Raw genomic sequence first — 19,892 nt, 5'->3', positions numbered from 1 at the left:
AAGTTTGTGATTGCTTGACTGACATCATCACTGGACCGCCCACCATTCAGCAGTATCAGAATCTGGGGAACGCCTTCCAGACGCCTGCTTCCAGACGGGGCAGTAAAGACGTTGTCCCTGACGTACTGGAGAGCTGCCCCAGTGTTGAGGGGTCTGCCTCCTCTGTGCCTCAGCCCTCTAACAGTTTCAAGAACATCATCTTTGGTGGTGTATGTGTTCAGGTAGAAATGGACCTCTTGGTCTCTGCCATACTGGACCACTGAAACTCGATCTTTGTTCACTCCCACATTGAGCTTCTCCACCATTCTCTTAACAAAGTCACGCATGGCTGGGAATCCATTTAGAGTTTCATCCGTGCCATCCAGTAAAAACACAACATCCCGTTGAATTGATCCAGATATGTCTGGCGATATATAAATAGAATGACTTTGTCATTTAGGATGATAAATGCACTGCTACATATGATTACTATAGTGTTTTGCTAATAATGTGCAATGGATTCCTTCCATCAAATGCAGGTGAATGAGACGAAAAACAAGCAGGCTACATTTTCAAAAGAAAACACACAGCGTAGGAACAAAGTCAAGGACACAGAAAAGAGATAATAAAAAAAACACCTTACCTACTACAGTTGTTTGATCCAGTCTTGGTTGACGAGGCACCCTTTTTACAAGTGCCAAAAGTTGCTGTTGGATGCTTGCAAGGTCATCAAACACAGGGACAGACAGAGCATAGGTGGGAATTTGTGTAATCATCTGGAGCTGGAGGATGTCAGCATTTCTTGACCCAATACTGAATGGCACAATTCTATCCCGTTTTAAAGCCATCGCTGCACCTCCAACATCATCTTGAGATCTCCCACCACTCAGCACAATCAATATCTGAGGGACCCCCTCGTGGTCTCTGCTTCCAGAGGTGGCAGTAAAGACATTAGTCCTCACATATTCAAGAGCTGCCCCAGTGTTGAGGATTTGACCCCCTCTGGGCTGCAGACTTTGAATGGAACTAATAACGTCTTGTTTATCATGGTATGAGTTTAGAAAGAAATGGGCCTCAGGCTCTGTGCTGTACTGGACAACAGCAACACGATCTATGTTTTCCCCAATACTGAGTGACTCAACTATTCTTTGCACAAAGTCACGCATTGAGGGAAATCCACTCCTTGTATCATCAGATCCGTCCAGTAGGAATACAATGTCTTTTTGTGCTGCGTCTAATTCCACTAAGAAAAAACATTGAAGGATCGGTTTATAAAAGCTCCATGTACAGATTATTGAATGCAAAATTAGGCTACATCAACACTGTAAGGTGTACTACAAAATGATTAACATTCCATCCATGCAAAATAATACATAAAAATGTAGTTGGAATGAACATTGTCTTAAATGGCAAAACATTTAAGAAAGTTTGCAGATAAGGAAATTTGTAGTTGAATCAAAAAGAAGTTGAAATGAAATGCTCCACTTCCACGAACAAGAGGAGGAAGGGAAAGTGTACGCAGAATAAGAATCTAACGGAATTTATAAACAAATCAATGATACTGGCATCATTGGCTCAAGAAAGAGCTTAAGCTGAAAGAATACAAAGACTTTTCTGATGTCAAACAATCAAGATTTTGATTGTTCCGATTTGTTGAAAAGGATAATGCCACGTATATGACTGGTCATTTGACAAGTCATGATATCTAGCAACTGATCTTTGGTTTACACAATAAGTGTACATGCATACAGCTTAACCATTCAAAGAGTTGGCCTCTAGTCAAAGCAGGCAGTTTGAGGGAAATTAAACTGATTTTTTTCTTCAAATGATGATGCAGTTTCATGTGAATTCAAACCATTCAAGGCCAATAGCGTAAATGCTTGGAGTCATCTTGATTCTGAACTCAAGAGAATCATAAAGATCTTACCAACAATGGTCGGGGGCTCAATTCCCATTTTTGACTTTACAAAGGCGAGAATTTCCGGCTGTATAGATAAAAGTTCACCGAAGACAGGTAGATTGAAAAGGAATCTTGAGGAGTAGGCTATTTTTTGCAGCTCCACGTCCTTAGCGTTTTTCATCCCAATGGCAAAAGAAAGGACTCCGAGACTTTTCAGATCAGAGGCCACAGTTGAGATGTCATCGTTCGACTCTCCGCCAGTTAACAAAAACAGCACCTGAGGAACTCCCTCTAGGCGTCTGCTACCAGCCGAGGCCGTGAAAACGTTGTCCCTGACAAACTGAAGTGCGGCCCCAGTATTCCGAAGCCTTCCTCCTTTGTGTCTGAGACTTCTCATGGCATAAATAACAGCCCTCCCGGTTTTGTGACTTTTGAGGTCAAAGTAGGCCACTGCATCATCACTGTATTGGACTACAGAGATTCTAACATGTCCCCCGTCGAAGTCCAGTTCACTCGCCATTCTTCGCACAAATTCTCGGATGGCTGGCAAACCATTTCTGGAGTCGTCTGAACCATCAAGGAGAAACACTATGTCCTTTCTGTCGTCCCCTGTATCAACTAGGTTGTGACAATAGAAATTAAACACATTGGCCAGAGTTTAATTCAACATTATTGAATCCTAACGACAGCATCATTTCTGATCACAGGATACTCAAATATAGTTATTGATGTTGTTTCTTGTGTTGTTGTAAGACACTCACAGTACATGCATATCTGCATGAGCGAACAAGATGGAATATTGAATGCATGTTTCATGAGCCAAGCTACTGCTCTACAAGGTATCATCACAAGTATAGTGATGGAATCATCTTTTTATCGAAAAAGAAAAGATGTCAAGTCTGGAATAAATTCTCAACGTCGCATTGAGGTAAGAATGAACAAACGTAAAAAGTGGTGGAAAGAATTTTGACAAATGAAATAAAAGGCTTTTTATCACTCTTGATAAAGACGGATCTCATTTGTTGCAGAGTTGATCAGAAACAGAAAAAGACAATAAAAAGTTTGAGAGGAAAAAGTGGAGTACAAAGTAGATCTATTGTAGCATCTGATGTCATGCAATTTGTTTAGTTTTTTTTTTATCATGCCAAATTCTGGCATTGTACCAGAATTAAATATTGTAGTATGCTTATTGTTATTAGCATACTCTTATCAAAACGGAGGTTCTTACCTACAACTTCTGGGATTCCAGGAGTGACAAATTCCTCTGTGTCATTTGTCAGGCTTTTAAGAGTAGAAATAAGCTGTGCCTGGATTGAGGGCAACTCAGAGAACTCTGTCACCTTGTAGGTGAAACCAGGTTTGAAGGAAATTACCTCCAACTCATGGAGATTTGCATCTCCAACTCCGACCGCCATAGACACAATTTCAAGATCTTTAAGAGCAATCGCAGGGCCCTTTACGTAATCTCTGGATTGCTTGCTACTCAAAAGAATGAGGATCTGGGGCACGCCCTCGAGACGTCTGCTCCCCGAGGAGGAGGTGAAGACGTTGTGCCTCAGGTACTGGAGGGCTGCACCTGTGTTCAGGGTTCTTCCACCTTTGTGTCTCAGATTATTAATGGCATTGCTAACCGCATCCTTTGTTTTGTGAGAATTCAGATAGAAATTGGTTTGTGGTTTGTCAGAATATTGAACCACTGAGACTCTGTCTTTGTTCTCATCCACATTTAGTTTCTCCACTACACTCTGAACAAAGTCTCTTACTGCTGGGAATCCTTTTTTTGTGCCATCAGAGCCATCCAGCAGAAATACAATATCTCTTTTTATAGGTTTGCCATGGACTGAGACAACAACAACAACAGAAGTATATTTAGACGAACAAGCATCCAAGAACATCATCAAAACCATGATTTAGAGTGTTGGCAAAGATTCAAATCAACACGCAAAAAGAGATAGGTTTTGTCTTACCTTTAAGGAGGACTTCTTGGAGCTGCTCCTTGGGGAGGCTCACATAGCTGTTGAGCTTTTGGGGGATGGTGCTCAGCTCACTGAAATCCTTCACGTTGAAGGCAAAGGAGGGGTTGTGAGAAATGGCCTCAATCTGCTTACGGTCCGCATCCTTGACACCCACACCAAACGGTACCACTCCATCGGTCTTTAAGGCGACGGCTGACTCCTTGACACTGTCCTTTGATTTGCTGCCACTCAAAACAATCATGAACTGGGGTACATTCTGAGCTGCACGGCTGCCATGTTTTTCGGACAATATGGTATCCTTCATGAATTTCAAGGCAACCCCCGTGTTGAGACTTCGACCACCAGCCGGAGTAAGTGAATTTACAGCTCTCATTACTTCATCTTTATTCTGATAAGTGTTTAGGTAGAAGTTAGCCGTTGGCCTCTCACTTTGTTGGACAACTGAAATTCGTACTCTGTCCAATCCAATGTCAAGAGGCTCAATGACTTTGAGGATGAAGTCCCGGATGTAAGAGAAATCTGCTCGTACATTATCAGAGCCATCAATCAGGAAAGCCACATCCCTCTCTCCGCCTGTGACTGAAATGGAAAAGGAAAAGATTTAGATTAAAATCTGTAAAAAAAAATTTTTTTTTTTAAGAACAATTATCATAGAAAAAATCTCTGAACTCACCTTCCTCTATGACTCCTCCCTCAGTCACATCAGTATCACCCACCACGGTGATCAGAGGGGTCATGATTTCCTCCACAACATTTGCCAGTCCAGTCCAGCTACTTTCATGGTAAGCCAAGTTTGGAACAAAAGCAACCGACTTCATTAAAACGCTGTCTGCCTGGCCGGAGCTGACTGTGAAGGTCAGTACGCCTGCCAGGGCCACTTTGTCAGCTATCCTCTTAACCTGGTCCTGGGATGGGCCACCGGTGACCAGAACCAACACCTGTTGAACACCCTGTCTCTTCCGGGACCCTGCGGAGGCCTGGAACATGTTGGCGAGGGCGTAATCCATAGCAGCTCCTGTGTTCAGAATGGAGCCTCCCACCCCTCTGAGTTGGGAGACGCTGTTCAGCACGTCTTGTTTGCTGGAGAAAGTGTTGAGGTAAAACTCAATCTTAGGGTTTTCTGCGAATTGCATGAGGCCGATCTGAACTCGGTCTGGCCGAACATCCAACCGGTTGACGACTTCGGCGATGAATTCTTGCACGTAACGGAAGTTGCTTTCAGTGTAACTTGAGCCATCAACGAGGAAGATGATGTCTCGCACCATCCGCTGAGTCTGCACTGTCGTAATCTCGACCACTAGAGAGATCAAGCAAACGCAGAGGAAACAACATGACTTCACAGCTCTTCACATCCATCCACAAAAACACCACCAACTCCTTATAACCGACTTTCAGTGCAGATCACATCTATAGATCACATCTGTAGATAACATCCTTCTCAAAGGTCATCTTTGATTAGGTGAAGATTCAATTCAACCTGGAACTGGAAGTATCAAACATACTGAAAAAGACGTGGTCAATTAGGGGGGGGAGTCAGGTGGCTGAGCAGTTAGGGAATTGGGCTAGTAATCTGAAGGTTGCCAGTTTGATTCCCGGCCGTACCAAATGAAGTTTTGTCGTTGGGCAAAGCACTTCACCCTACTTGCCTCAGGGGAATGTCCCTATACTTACTTTAAGTCGCTCTGGATAAGAGTGTCTGCTAAATGACTAAATGTAAATTAAGCAATATTTTACCTGGTTCTGTGGGTCCCTCAGTCACAACCACCCCGGTCAGAGTGGAGAGCGGTGAGACGAGAAGCTTGGGCTGGCGAATCAGTATGCGGAAGTCCTTGAACATGAACACCAGGCTCTCGGCAAAGGCAATGCGCTTTAGCTCCTGCTCATCAGCGGTCTTGGAGCCCGCGGCCAGGGTCAGGACTCCCATACGCTGCAGTTCCTCGGAAGGCTGCTCCACGCTGTCGCTGGATCTCTTACTTGTCATCAGCAGCACCAGCTGAGGAATCCCCTGCTGAATACGACTTCCCTTCTCTTCCCGCAGCATGTTGGTTCTCACAAAGTTCAAGGCTGCTCCGATGTTCACCACCTGGCCGGGTTTTGGTTTGATTCGGCCAAGAGCGGCTATCAGGTCCTCCTTGGTTCCAAAGGCGTTCAGGTCGATTTCCGATCGGGGGGTGTTGCTGAACTGGGCCACACCCACTTGCACCCCGCCCGGTCCGATTGGCATTGTCTGGACAAACTTTTTGATGAACTCGCGTATGGCGTTGACAATTGTGGCACCCATGGTACTGTCAATGAGGAAAATGATGTCCCTATTTCCAACTTCAAAGGCTGTAAAATAAGGCAGGAGTGTTAGTCTTAACTTCAAAGTTAAATATGAGACAAGCTTTTGAAGTGGTGCATGAGAATATCAACTACTAATATTTTGACTTGAGTAATTTCATAATTTCTTTCAATACTACAATAAAATAAAAATATATATAATATATGTATTTCAATAAATGACTGATGATTGCCACAACTGCTAAAATAATATTTAAATCTGAATGGTTTCCATTGAGTGTTCGATTGTACAGTATTTGATACCACGTGATGACGGCAATCAGTTCACAAAGCTACAGCTGTGGAAAACATTACTTCCACTGCCATTCAAGTCTTCTCATCACCCTAATTAATAATAATAATGCATTGGTAGTATTTAAGCTACAATTCCATCATACTGTCTGATAACAGTGGCCGTAAGGTCTGTTATCAGCAAGATTGATTCAAAAAGCATCAACATCATTTATAATTACATATTACATTACATTACATATTTATTATTAATTTTCAGGAAAATATTTATTGTCATGTTCTTACCTTGGTGCACCTACAAGAAAGGAATTCACATTGCTGTCTGCTAGATGTAAAAGTGCCTTCTTTCTTATTTAGTTTCCCATGTCCCCAAACCACCAACTCCCCTCCCCATCTTGCATAAAAGTACCTACCTTCCGTGAACTCATTCTGAACGACAATTGTGCGTTGGGCCACCCCGTTAATGTAAGGTAGCAGTTGGTCACCCATGACAGCCACTGCACTGAAATCTGGGGCCGACAGAAGAAAGCTCTTATCTGTGGTAACCGTCTCCAACTCAGCAGTGGCCTCCGCACCCACCACCACACCAAATGTGATAACGTTGGACTGCTTAAGCAACCTGTCGCCCGCGCCAGTATCGTCCGTGGATGGACCGGCACTGATAATCACCAGGGCCTGGGGCACCCCCTCCTCCGCCCTGCCCCCGGCCACCTGGCTCAACAGGTTTTCTGCCACTTCCTCCAAGGCCGCACCGAGATTAGCCTCGTCACCTCCCATGAAGGTAAGGGCCTTTACGGCATCCAGGACAGCGGCTTTGTTTTCATAACTATTTAGATAGATCTTAATCTCAGGGTCGGCGCCGTACTGAACCACGGCCACCCGTATTTTGTCCCTGCCCACATCAAGGCCCTGTATGATTCTTATAGCCAAATCACGCACACGGGGGAAGTTAGCCGCTCCAACGTTTTCAGATCCGTCAATTAAGAGAACTAGGTCGGCTGATTCTTGTGCTTTGAAAGAAGAGGGAGAGAGGAGAGAGACAAAACAGAACAAAATGCGATGTGATAGCGTTAAAACAGTGAAAGAGAAAGAAAAAGACAGCGTGCTGGCACATCATTGCATGTGTAAAGTAACATTCATGGTGAACACAATCCATAATAAAACATCACAAAAGCAGATCATACTGCATGTCGGCTGAATCAAGGAGCTACCAAAGGTACAAAGTATTTGTAGACTAATGAGGAATCTAAATCAGTCTGTTTACTTGTGTGTTTTAGAGAAACACAATACTGTGATGTTTGAGTGGCATGTTTTGTGTAGAAATAAAACATTGACGTTTTTTATGTAATTACATAAACGTACTGAAAGTCTTTTCTTCAGATATAAAGCTATGTGTGTGCATATATGATGTTATATACTTAATATGCTACATACTCTAAAATAACCCTTTCATTATACTATTACAGACTGTGCCTCAAACCAGCTCCATTGAGTTCAGCCATCCCATGCAGACTCCTGTTACAGACCTCAGATCATGTGACCAGTCATGACCCTGTGGCTCATCCTTGATGCTTCAGAGTCCCTACGTGAAATAAAAATGTACGTATAGAAAGGTTTTATCCTATGTGATTGTGTGTGATAAACCAAATATGCAGGTCTTAATTTGAGAGATTGTTAATGTTGTAGAAACAACATTATTTTGACATTAGACCATGTTAAGCTTTCAATTCAATATTTTATAGTGAGCTAACTCTCTAGGTGTACTGCTGTGTGTTATACATTTTGTCAATAAATCTTTGACAAAAAAGGTTTGTGTTATGTGATGGTTACCATTGACAACAGCTGTTGTGTTCCGCTGCAGAGTAAGGATAAGCACAGGCAGGTTCATCACTGTTTCCGTAGTAGAATATTGCGCACATATTTTACACAGTTATGTAGACATTAACTGATAAACACACAAACATACACACAAACATAAACAAGACATTCAAGCAGTGGTGGGTGATTGGTTAGCCATAATTAAAAGCCAAAAAGAAAACCTGGTGTCTCCTCTATGAAGTTGTCTAGGCAACACGAGAGCTTGAGTTTTGGTGGGAATCAAAGTTTTAGGTTAAATGGTCTTTGCTTATTGTATGTACTGTATACGGATAAGATGTCATAGACAAAAAAGAGAGAAGTAGAAATAGTATGAAGGTAGAGATGAAGATGTTGTAGCCCTACTATGGTGGTGATCTGAAATACGGGTCTTAAAATGAAGTCTTCAACATGTCATAATATTGTGTAGTAAAGTGAACCCTGTCTTCCTTTAAAAGGGAAATCTCCTTATTTTCCCCTTTCTGGTATTAACTTTCAATATTAATATGACCATTGACTGAGATGGTTGGCTCTCAGTTCATGCTCAAGCATTCTAACACAGCTTGGCTTAGACATACAATAGCAGAAACCTCTCCTCTGAGAAGCATTAGGGGGGTCAAAGACATGCAAACCTTTTGCTGTTTTTCAAACTGTTATGGACAAAATAAACGTACCGAGAAACCGAGTGATGTTAATGGGTTGGATGAATGCTAAATTAATGGTTATTGTCATGTTAAAATACCAAGTCCATTCAAGGCTGCATTTACAGCTGAGTTTCTTCAACACAAGGGCATTAGTATGGTAGTGACACAGGCCCCCTTTGCATTACCTGTCACATCTCCAGCCAAACGTCTGACTTCAACCGACATGGGGGCTGTCAGCGCTACAGGAGCCCCGCCCCCAGCCAGGGTCACGGCGCCACACAACCCCACCACTAAGTCCTGGATAATGCCCGCCAAGGCTGTGAAAGTGTCTACGCTGAAAACGTGAACGTCTTGTGGCTCGCTAGCCATCTCGCTGAGCTCCCAGTCCACCGCGTCCTGAACGCCCACGGCAAAAACCTCCACGCCCGCCAGACGCAGCACCTGGGCTGGTTCGGCCACGTCGTCCTGGGAGCGTCCATCCGTCAGGACCACCACCACCTGGGCCACGCCGTCGCTGGCGCGGCTGCCCGAGGCGGCGTTCAGATGGGCCCGGATGAGGAAGTCCAGGCCTAGCCCCGTCCTGGTTCCCCCGCCCCGGTAGACCATGGCCTCGATGTGCCCAAGGACCTCCCGGAACGACTGGTAAGTGTTGAGTTGGAACTCGGTTTTGGGCGAACCGCTGTACTGTACCAGGGCAAACTTAAACCTGCTCCCGCCCCCCTGTTGCAGAGCTTTTACCACTCTGTACAGAAACTGTCTTACGTACTCAAAGTTCTCCTGTCCCATGCTCCATGATGAGTCCACTAGAAAGTATATATCAGCCGGCAGGCCTTGTGCACAATCTTCAAAAGAGAAAACCTGGTTTTGAGGACCCTCACAGAGCACCAAGATATTCCAATCCCATGTGGATTGAACACCAACACTCCAGAATAATAGTGCTACGAGCTACCATACAGAACTGCTGGGACTATACAACCAATACTAACCTCAGCCCCCTAGACTTGCAATCAGTCTACAGCACAATCCATAGGTAGACCCTTTAATCGTGTCAGGAAACCCAGTGCTCTTACTGCTTCACAGCACAAACAACCCAATATTTGTGTTTATAAAATTGAAACATCAACACATAAACCGACTTCCATCTTGACAGCAAAGATCAGACTAAGTACGATCATCATTGTTAATTTAATTTCATATTGTTTGGCTGATACTACCCTAGTATATCCTGTTTAAATGAACAGATATCCTATTGACCTTTGCCCTTTGAATTGCTTGGAAGGTCACAATTACTGAGCAGATGAAACCTTCCAAGTAATATCATATATGATGATATTATATTATATAGTCAAACGCAATGAAAGTGATGCTCCTGGAATGTTGAGCATTGCTGATATGCTGGTCATCCCTAAAACTCAACAAACTCAGATTTTGTCACAACAGATCTGGAATCTTTAGAGACTAGTACCATGTAAGTTGTCTATGGTGCACTGTGAGGTAAACTTACCTTCCTGAGCATCAAGTTTGGTCAGCAGTCCTGCGAACAGGAAGCAGACGAGAGCGCATAGCGGCATCAGCCGACGCTTCGCCATCTTCTACTGAAGCGCTGAAAAGATCACCTGCAAATGAAACGGACGTGTCATCATCAGGGGCCTGTTTTGGAAAGCGCACGCAAAAAAGACTCAAACCTGACTTGAACAAACCTATCAAACCAGGCACAGATAAAGCCGTTCCACTTTTAGTTCATGCAAGCAGACGAATTTGACCCAGGTTGTATTAATAGGCTAGCCTATAGTTATTTACCAACATATAAAACATGGCTTGTGTATCAGGAGAATAAAAGATGGAGACATATGGATTTAGATGTAAATTTTTATTTATTTATTTTTTATTGACCTTTTGCAAAAGATTCTGCCTACCTTAATCTTGCTAGCCAGTCAAGCTGCGTTTCTTTGTATAGCGGGTCCCACTGTAAACTGCTGAGCTTGGAGTAGAAGTAACACCAGAGCCCGTCTAACAAGGGCCTGACCACTCCCTATTACTGTAAGCCCCATTGTACCGAATTTGGTTGCAGTTCCACCAGAAATCCACTGGGGGTGATCGCGGGCGAGTGCAAAATGAATGAGAGTCTATGGAGCTGGACCGCTAAATTTGTCTCCTTTGCCTGATTGTCGTTGAGAAATCTCAGATTTGATTGTAGTTTTTGCAAGTTCAACATAGATTATAGGTCGAAAGTGAATAAACAAGTACTTTTGTCGTTTACATTTCTTACAGGGTGAGTCGTTGTTGCCCATAACATGCTAGTATTCTGCTAATGAATGCTGATTGTATGACGTCATTGACATTTTAAAAGGCTTTGTAGAACAAAATAGCGACTTTAAAGCAGTGTTTATTTTCTGTGCCTCCCCTTTCAAATGGAACATTCAAATTACTCGACAAAACATTATATCCGGAGAAAAGTGGATTTTGAGGGTTAGGCCTATTGCTCCATAGACCTCCATTCTGCATTCTGCACTCGCCTGTGAGTGCCCTCATATGGAACCTCAAGTGGAACTGCAACCAGTTCAGAAGCCGGAAGTTTCCCAAAAGTGGCTGTTCTCCCCTTATTAGACTTTCTCTGGTAACACTATAGCTAGCTAGCTCTAGCTGAATGGAACAAACAATGTTATTTAGTTAGTATCTTAGTCTAGTAGTATCTAGTAGATCTTAAACACTATTTAACTGTGAATGGGGCCTCCACCCTGCTGGAATATTTCCTCTTGGACTGTGAGCTTTGGAAAGGGGTACTTTAGGGGTACCAGATTTGCACTTTTTACAATTTTGCGCGCAAACGAAAACTTGAGCTAGGTATATGTCAGTTAGCTAGTCCTTCTGCACGTATTGACTGGATGCTGATAGGATTGGTCACGGCTGGGTGTGGGAGGGGTTTTGCCTAAGGTGTGGTTTAAGTAGCTGCGATCATTTTAATTTATTGGGAAATTCAGATTGAGACATTTCATATACCATGATAATTAAAACGCATGTAGGTTTGTATCTCATCATTTATCATTGTATAATGTATTAAACATGGGCGGTTCTACACCGGGGTCTACAGGGGCCAGTGCCCCTGATTAAATGTAAAGTCAATGCAAACAAGCAAATTTGCGAGGACTTTGCCAAAGCAATTGAGCTTGAACTATGCTGAACTTGCTTAATGGAACCAAATTAACTGAAATCAGACAGACTAACCAATAGCTTAATTGCTAAACTTGCTATATGGAACAGGCCTCTGATATGGTTTATAATCATGTTGGTCCACACCTATAATGTAAACTTGATACGCTTAGTAAGAGACTAATTTGTCAGTTGTTATTGTCACTCCCATCCTTTGCTCTTTCTAACAAAAACACAGGCTTCCGTCTAAATATTCCCTACTACATACTACACTACACTACCACAGCATCTAGCCCACACCAGATGCCACGTTCAGTTGACTCAAAAAGAACAGTGCTCATTAGCATACTGTAGTCCTGCTCTAATGGAAATATTACATTAGACCAAGGTTGGTAGATGACAACCTTTTCTTCTGGAATAACATTTATTTTTATTTTATATTTTTGTTTTGAGCTTTGTTTATGTTCTCCTCCCTTTCCCACATGCAGAACATTCTGCAAGCATATTTCCAAAAGCCAAGTACACGTCCAGAGTTATATTTAACCTTCCACACACCATGGGAGGAAGAGAAAAGCCTCAGTCAACAATCTCTTCACAACGTGAACCGAGACATGTGATCTGCAGCCACCACAGCATCAGTGCAGGCCAGCCAAGCCCTCACAGCTGTCTAACATTGAGGTTTCACATGCATTTCTCCCTTAACCACATCAACATGACGCCCAAGACAGAAAATACCTCCAGTTCCGGGTTCAAAACAACAACAGCAGCACTCTTGTTGTGTCTTTCAGATCACCGCCAGACAGTGTATATTTGACCTTTGCCTGTCCTAGTCGGTAACAGTACGGGTATTGTTGAGCTGGAATGGTGGGTATCTTTGTGCTGAGTGGATTGGCAGAATGAAAAACACTTGTAAAAACAACCAGTCTACATCAGCAATTATCTGCTGTTGGCAAAGAATACATTTTCCATCTTCTTAATATTGTGTTCTTTAAAGAGGTGTTGGACTGGAAAGTCCAATTTCACAGTTGGGATTTAGGTTTCTGTTTGGACAGCTTTTCTCTTATTGTATCCTTAATTAATGTCCAGGGAAATTAAAACATGTTGAAAAGGGCACACAGCCTGCACAGTTTATGGTGTGAAAAGGTTGCCTCAGGAAAAGTGCTTGGGAGTAAACAGGCATAGTGAGTGTCTGCCTGCCTGCACAAGTGCCAATCATAATGTGTCTTGTTCTTGTTTTTTATCATTGTTGATTTTGTTTTTTAACTATGCCCTGTAAGGTGACCTTGGGTGCTTTGAAAGGCGCCCTCAAATAAAATGAATTATTATTATTATAAAAATTAAAAGTTCAATGAAATCACCATAGGACTTTTGTGAGAACCGTGTGTTTTAACGTAGATAACAAGCACATTTTGTGTGCAAACGCAGGCCTACCATCAAAATTCCGTCGCAGCATCGCTAGCACACCATAAAGCTGGGATATTTACCAGATGACCACCACCCTGTGAGTGTGCGAGGGCCCTGGGGCTAGACAGAAAGACTTGTTGCAGACCCATTAGCATCCCCGCAGACACCATTTATAGAGTGGGGCAGCAGGGTGGTAATCGTGGTGGAAAGCACTCCTAATCACACTTATGAGATGAACAAACTCAAGAATTTGTGTTGATAATACCACAGTCGTATTGTACACAAATTAAATGTTAAAGAGACGCACATTAAATGCGGAATCAGCAGTGTCATGCGAAACCCTTAACCACTCTCAAACCATAAATCTGACCATGAAACGAACTTTACAGTCATCCACTTGGCAAAAGCCCTTCTGCCATTGGGAGGAATTTTCCCATAGAAGAATGAAACACTGGCCCCTAACAAAGAGAGGCCTCGGAACATAAGAACAGTGTTTGCTGGTTAACAAGTCTGCAAAGGTGTACGCCATTAACCGAACAATGGACATATAACACAGCCAATTTTTTGCAGCTGAAACCAGGGAGAGTTAGTGCTCCCACACACTGTGCTCTCCCTAGCCAAGTTCAGAACTGCAGGAGAACGCATGAATGCTAGTGTCCTCTTGTGGTAGGTAGAGGTACTACAGCCACACAGGAGACTGCACACAAGCCTGCTATTTCACTCTCTCCTTACTCTACACTCTCTTATGTCAATGTAATGCTGTAATTGTGCAATTTTTACACAGAGGTTTAAAACTGGTTGGGTCAAACAACTCTGTCTTCAACCTGTTATCTTGAACTGGTTTCGGAGGGTTTGATTCCACAGGGAATGCCAGGTGTGTAACGTTGGGTTACTAGAAGCGTGTGTGAGACACTAACAGTGTGAGACAATTGAAACATGTCAAATTAAATGGAGCATTCAACTCTTCTAAGGTTTCCGGTTACAATCCTTCTAATTCGACTTGGCCTATGCCTGAAGCTTCTTTGAAAGGATGGTGAATGAAAGTAAGAGGAAGTTGGGAGCAAGCCACACAGTGTGTCAGTTCCATTATGCACTGTGGAACACAAATAAGGCTGAAGTGATTTGACGCAGTAGGTCTGAGTATTCAAACTGTTTATACAACCACTAACTAAGCGTATCATTGGAGAAGAATGGATGGATTTAAATGTCCCAAGCTTAGGCCAGACAGGGTTTTTTATTCATATGTGAACACATTACACAAGTCTATACAGTAATACAACTCTAGTGAACTGCAAATGGCAACATTTGAACAAGCTGTGTACTGGGTCTACTTGAGGTTGAATCAGTCCAAAAGCTAAAGTGATGCTACAAGACTCACTGAACCATCAGATGCTCATCCTGGCTCCAGACAGGTTTCAACTATTTATCTGTTCTTGATCCAGTTGTTGTCAGATCCTACCAGATATGTTACTGGATCCCATTTAAATTAAGTGAAATTCAGCCACTGCCAAGAAAGAGGCCAAAAGACTCTTTCAGAGGGATGGAAAAGCTGGGGTTAAGAGCGTTTGAATCAAGGCCATTCACAATACCCAGCAATAATGAAGTATAAACACTCGCCCGGTCCGGACAAACGCTGCAGTGTGAGCATTGAGTAAAGTTACGTTGGCTCGTTTACACTTCCCTTAGCTTACTGTTTATCCAGACCCCACTGCACGGATGAGAATGTAGCCTTGCAGTTGATGAGTGTGCTTTCGTCTTAGTGTTAGGACAGTAGAATCACTCATTACTTTGTTCAGTTTGAACACCCGGACCCCAAGGAGAGTAGAGTAAGGGTGGGCAGAAGATTACTGTACACCAGTATGAGATGAGTTTTCAGGCATCTTCTTTAACCACCTATACTGTAGGCCTGTCTTCTACACAGACAGATACACCTACAGCTTTAACTAGAGTCTATCATCAGATGGCTGAGCAGTTAGGGAATCGGGCTATTAATCAGAAGGTTACCGGTTCGATTCCCGGCAGCGCAAAATTACGTTGTGTCCTTGGGCAAGGCACTTCACCCTACTTGCCTTGGGGGGAATGTCCCTGTACTTACTGTAAATCACTCTGGATTAGAGCGCCTGTAAAATGGAAATGTATCATGGAGGACCAGTTCCTTCAGCCTCCCATGGATTATAAGCCACTAGGCTTCTATGTTCCTGCATGTAAGCTGCCAGTCCTGAAACACAAAAGCCACTCTTGCGCAATCTGTCTGCTCTCTCCATTCAGAGTCACCCTGAAGCCACCCCTCTGCATGGACAGCCAAGCTGACCAACATGTCATCATGTCATCACCACTGAGGACAACGTGCTTCAGCACACTCCTACTCAGGTCAACAGAAGTTAAATACAGAAACACACTACATGGTGGGTGGGTGGCTGTGTGGAGTGAAAACAACATACAATCGTCTGTACAGTTCATTCACAAACCAATTGAAGTTTCAGGGAAACATGCCAAGTCATCGTCTGAGCAGATTTTTTGATCTAAAGCATATTCTCTTCCAGGATGTAAAAAATGTCCAAACCACAAATCACTCCTTGGGTGTAATGTTCTTGTATTTCAGTCACACATTAACCGCTACACCAGCAGCACCTTGAGCAGTCCTCCATCCCAGCTGATATGCTGTCTCATGTCTCATGATGTGGTTAAATGTTTCTCCTCTTGCATGTTCACTGGCATTGTACACCACGTAATCTTTGTAACCTTTAGTTCTAGGTAAACCCTGCAGACAGTCTAAGCATGCTTCATAATTCAACATCAAAAAGAACAAAGCCAACCACAACTGCTCTCATCAGTCAGAATCCATGTCTAGCCAATCACGTGGTCTGGCTGGCCCACAGGTGGCTCTGGCAGGAAGTGACATGTGCGCTGCAGCTGAGAGGAGGCTCAGTGATGGAGTTAAAGGAGGACAAGGATGCAAGCAGGCCAGTTCCTCACAGCTGGTGTCTGTTAGCCCGTCCAACACCCAGCAGATGTGTGACCCATCGCCTCAGGCCTGGGACAGGCGGGCCCTCACGTGATCCAGCAGGTGTCACTTATTAGGAAATAGTCATGTGGAGGACGTTGGATATGAATGATGGCACTGAGCCAGATGTCCCACCTCAAACACGACCTTCAGAGGTTGTGGTTTTCCTCAATGAAAACTCTTAGTCTGAGGCTGCATGTAGGCATTACCGTAGATTTCGTTGTTTTTTTCTCTCCAACGATTAACCACAAATGTGACGTCCAGGACAGCTACCCCGGGGTACATTTAAGCTCATTAGTGGCACTTGTGCAGTATGCTAATTGTCTTACGGAGTGAGAAATGGCCTTTCAACATGAGTATTATTGAATTACGTGGCCATTAAAGTGGCACATAAGTATCCCCAAAGACAGAGCTGAGCTCTGACAGCTCCAGAAGATGTATGATCTTTTTTTTCTTCCTCCAATTTGTCTCATGCGCTACACTGTGGAAAAACTGAGAGTTTGCTGGAGAACACAGAAGACCCATAAAGCAAAGGCAGGCTGATTCACAAAGCTAATCCTGCAGAGAATTTTCCGTGACTTATTTCTGCCAATACGATTCCTGATAAGGGCTATCCAAGATATTGTGTGTGGGAGTACAGTTATGACAGAAAACTGTCTTGGGAATTTAGAGATAATTCTCCATGCTCCCATTCACGTCTTTTACCACAAAGTTGCACGTCCCACTGAACTAGTTATAGCGAGGGAGAGCATTGGCTGTGGTTTCTGATCATCTTACGCAGAGGGTAGAGTGGACCTCCACTGTGGTGAGACTGAAGATTAATGCTCTCCACCTGGAACAGCCCCCCCCCTCACACACACACATATCTGTCTCTAACAAGGGACCATCCCCCACAAGGGACCATCCCCCACAAGTTCCCCCAAGCCTGGTCCATCTGGCCGGTAGTGTGGAAAACGCTCTCTCTCTCCCCCTGTCTGTTTCTCTTTACACTTTCCACTCTCACATTCGCACCGGAGGGTGTGGTCCTGAGCAGGGCCGCTGGTGAAAAATCTCAGCTCCACTGCCTCTCAGCTGGTGGTGCACAGCTCAGGGTCTGCTGTGGGAAACGGGAACCTGGATGCAGACGGGAAACTGTCTCTGGAGGACCAGGCTACAACCACATTCATTGTCCTTAAAATATACATATTTTTTTTACAAATTTACCTCAAGAGTTTTGGGGTGGGGGCAGCAAGAAGACAACGTGCCTAGATGACAATATATTTTATTCCTACAACTATGAAATGTTATTTCTCCTCCCAATGTTAAATTGTTCTCTTGGGTTTTTCTTTTGGAGTTTTTCCTTGTCTTTTTGAGGCTGGTGTAGGTGCAGTTTTCTGGGCTTATGTGAAGCCCTCTGTAACATTGCTTGTAACAAAAGGGCTGTGCAAATAAAATCTGATTTGATTTGAGAGCAGGAAAGAAATACAGGCCCTGCACACTCCTCTGCAGAGGAACGCGTCTGCACCCTCTATGGAATGCAGCTCCTTATATGTTCACAACCCTCAGATAAAGCATCTCAACTTCAATCTTAATGTTGATGACTGCCTTTCACACTCAGGCTCCAAGACTCGTACTTACAGACTGGTGATTTAATACGAATTGTACTGCAAAGCGACAGAGACGATGCAATATGACAGCGGAGGTGCAGCAGTTTGAGAGTCGGTCCGAAGCGAGACCATTCACGCCTCTTCATGCTCTCCAGTGTGTCTCTCTAGTCCACATGTCCTGCAGCCCTGAGCACTCCCTCCCTGGTCGTAACTGCTGCTCACCTCTAACCCCTCCACTCCCCTCGACCTCTAAGTATAGGTCTCACCCTGCCGTCAAACAAGGCTCTCTGATATACATGAGCGAAAAGTCGACTTGTCAGAGAAAACGTATTATTGAGGCACATGATATACTCCCATGTTGAAATGAGGAGTCTTACTATGCACAGTCTCAAGTGTAGTATCTGAGTGAAAGTTACGGAAACACACATGCTCAAAACTTGCAGGTTAACACTAAACAACACATCCAACTTTCACTGTTTTCGCACCCCAAAAACAAAGCGATATGAAACATTCCAGGCCGGTCCGCCACTTACCCTTTGCTGAAAAAGCTGTATTCCACAAACTTGGTTGAAAAACTGAAACGTAGCAAAAGAGGGCCTTTAGGTCATTATCCTCCTGGTATTTCCCCTGGAGTTGCAGGCCTGCACGGCTCCTCCCAGAGGAAGGAGGATGAGCGTGGCGGAGGTGGCGGTGATGGAGACTCTGATGGAAGTGCAGCAGAGAGACGGACAGAGAGAGACTGAGAGGAGAAGGAACTGATCCAGTCGTGCAGAAGACAGACACACTCTGAGCTGCTCACCAGTGGAGCTGTGACTCAGATTGTAGGGCTGAGACTGGACAAACTCCCAAACTCCTGGACAGCTGCCACCCCTCTTTTCCTTCTCCTCCCACTTTCTGCTCAGAGGCAAAAAAAAAGATAGGAAGAGGAAGAAAAAAAAGAAAAGAAAGAAGTCTAAACGAGAACCAGACGCACAGCCCTGTTTGGTCTGGATGGGAGCAGTGGGGAAGATGATGTCACGAAGCTGGAGCGGGATTTTCTGTTTCTCTCTCTCTCTCTCTCTCTCTCTCTCTCTCTCTCTCTCTCTCTCTCTCTCCCTCTCTCCCTCTCTCTCTCTGTCTCTGTCTTTCTATTGCTCCTTCCATCTCCACTTTTTTGGATAAGCTGATGATCGGGAGATCTAGATTTCAAACAGCAGGGGATTCTAAAACAGCATGATTGAGTTATCACTCTTTACCCCTTTTGTTATTGCTAGAGAGGTTACAGTTGATTGAAGTTTTAAATGTTTTTTGACAAAGTAAGTACACAAACCGCCATTTGGTGGTGCTGACGTTCCCCTTGGCCAGTCATAGGCTAACAGCATCAATGCTGACTGGAAGGACAGGGCTCTTAGACAGATGGGAAAGGGGCCTTCTCCTGGTTGGTCCATCAGGACACAAGCCTTCGAGAGAGACAGAGATTGAGAAAGATATAGAGACATATAGAACAACACACACACAGACAAATTGCTGTCGTTTGGCTATCGATTTGAAACACTCTGAAATGATAACGGTTGCTGTTCAATATCCCACTGAGTGTGGGGCTAGACTGTGTTCTGGCTTGATGCTACTGACAGCTGCACATGCAAGACACCGCTAATGCGACCGCAAACTACCACAAACCCAACAGACATTAGACTCGGCTTATCACCCTGCCCGTACCCCTGATGATTATAATAAATATAACAATAATAATAAACTGAACCTGTCAGTCAAACCCAACTCCAGCTTTTGATTACTGCAAATAGGCCAAACAGGCCAAAATAAGAGTGTGGTCTATTCTGCTGC

At 43.9% G+C, this 19,892-nt stretch overlaps 1 protein-coding gene across 1 annotated transcript; it reads right to left on the bottom strand.

Annotated features, from left to right (window-relative positions):
- Positions 1–3,808: 3,808 nt before the first annotated feature.
- Positions 3,809–18,995, bottom strand: LOC124485544 (collagen alpha-3(VI) chain). The gene is made up of 7 exons (XM_047047229.1): positions 18,602–18,995; positions 10,429–10,540; positions 9,110–9,766; positions 6,840–7,436; positions 5,590–6,183; positions 4,529–5,152; positions 3,809–4,434 (listed from the first exon to the last, which is right to left on the bottom strand). Exons 2-7 carry the CDS (start codon positions 10,511–10,513, stop codon positions 3,809–3,811), a joined length of 3,183 nt encoding a protein of 1,060 aa, XP_046903185.1. The 5' UTR covers positions 10,514–10,540; positions 18,602–18,995.
- Positions 18,996–19,892: the final 897 nt, after the last annotated feature.

The sequence above is a fragment of the Hypomesus transpacificus genome, chromosome 23 (assembly GCF_021917145.1).
Source record: "Hypomesus transpacificus isolate Combined female chromosome 23, fHypTra1, whole genome shotgun sequence".
NCBI classification, from domain to species: domain Eukaryota; kingdom Metazoa; phylum Chordata; class Actinopteri; order Osmeriformes; family Osmeridae; genus Hypomesus; species Hypomesus transpacificus.
Note: the sequence above shows the minus strand (reverse complement) of the source record. Positions and strands in the feature narration are given on the sequence as shown.

Coding starts and splice junctions, on each gene's coding strand:
- LOC124485544 (XM_047047229.1), bottom strand. CDS start 10,513: ATGGCGAAGCGTCGGCTGATGCCGCTATGCGCTCTCGTCTGCTTCCTG. Junction 9,767..10,428: donor CAAACTTGATGCTCAGGAAG/GTAAGTTTACCT, acceptor TCTCTTTTGAAG/ATTGTGCACAAGGCCTGCCG. Junction 6,184..6,839: donor TCAGAATGAGTTCACGGAAG/GTAGGTACTTTT, acceptor CTTATTTTACAG/CCTTTGAAGTTGGAAATAGG.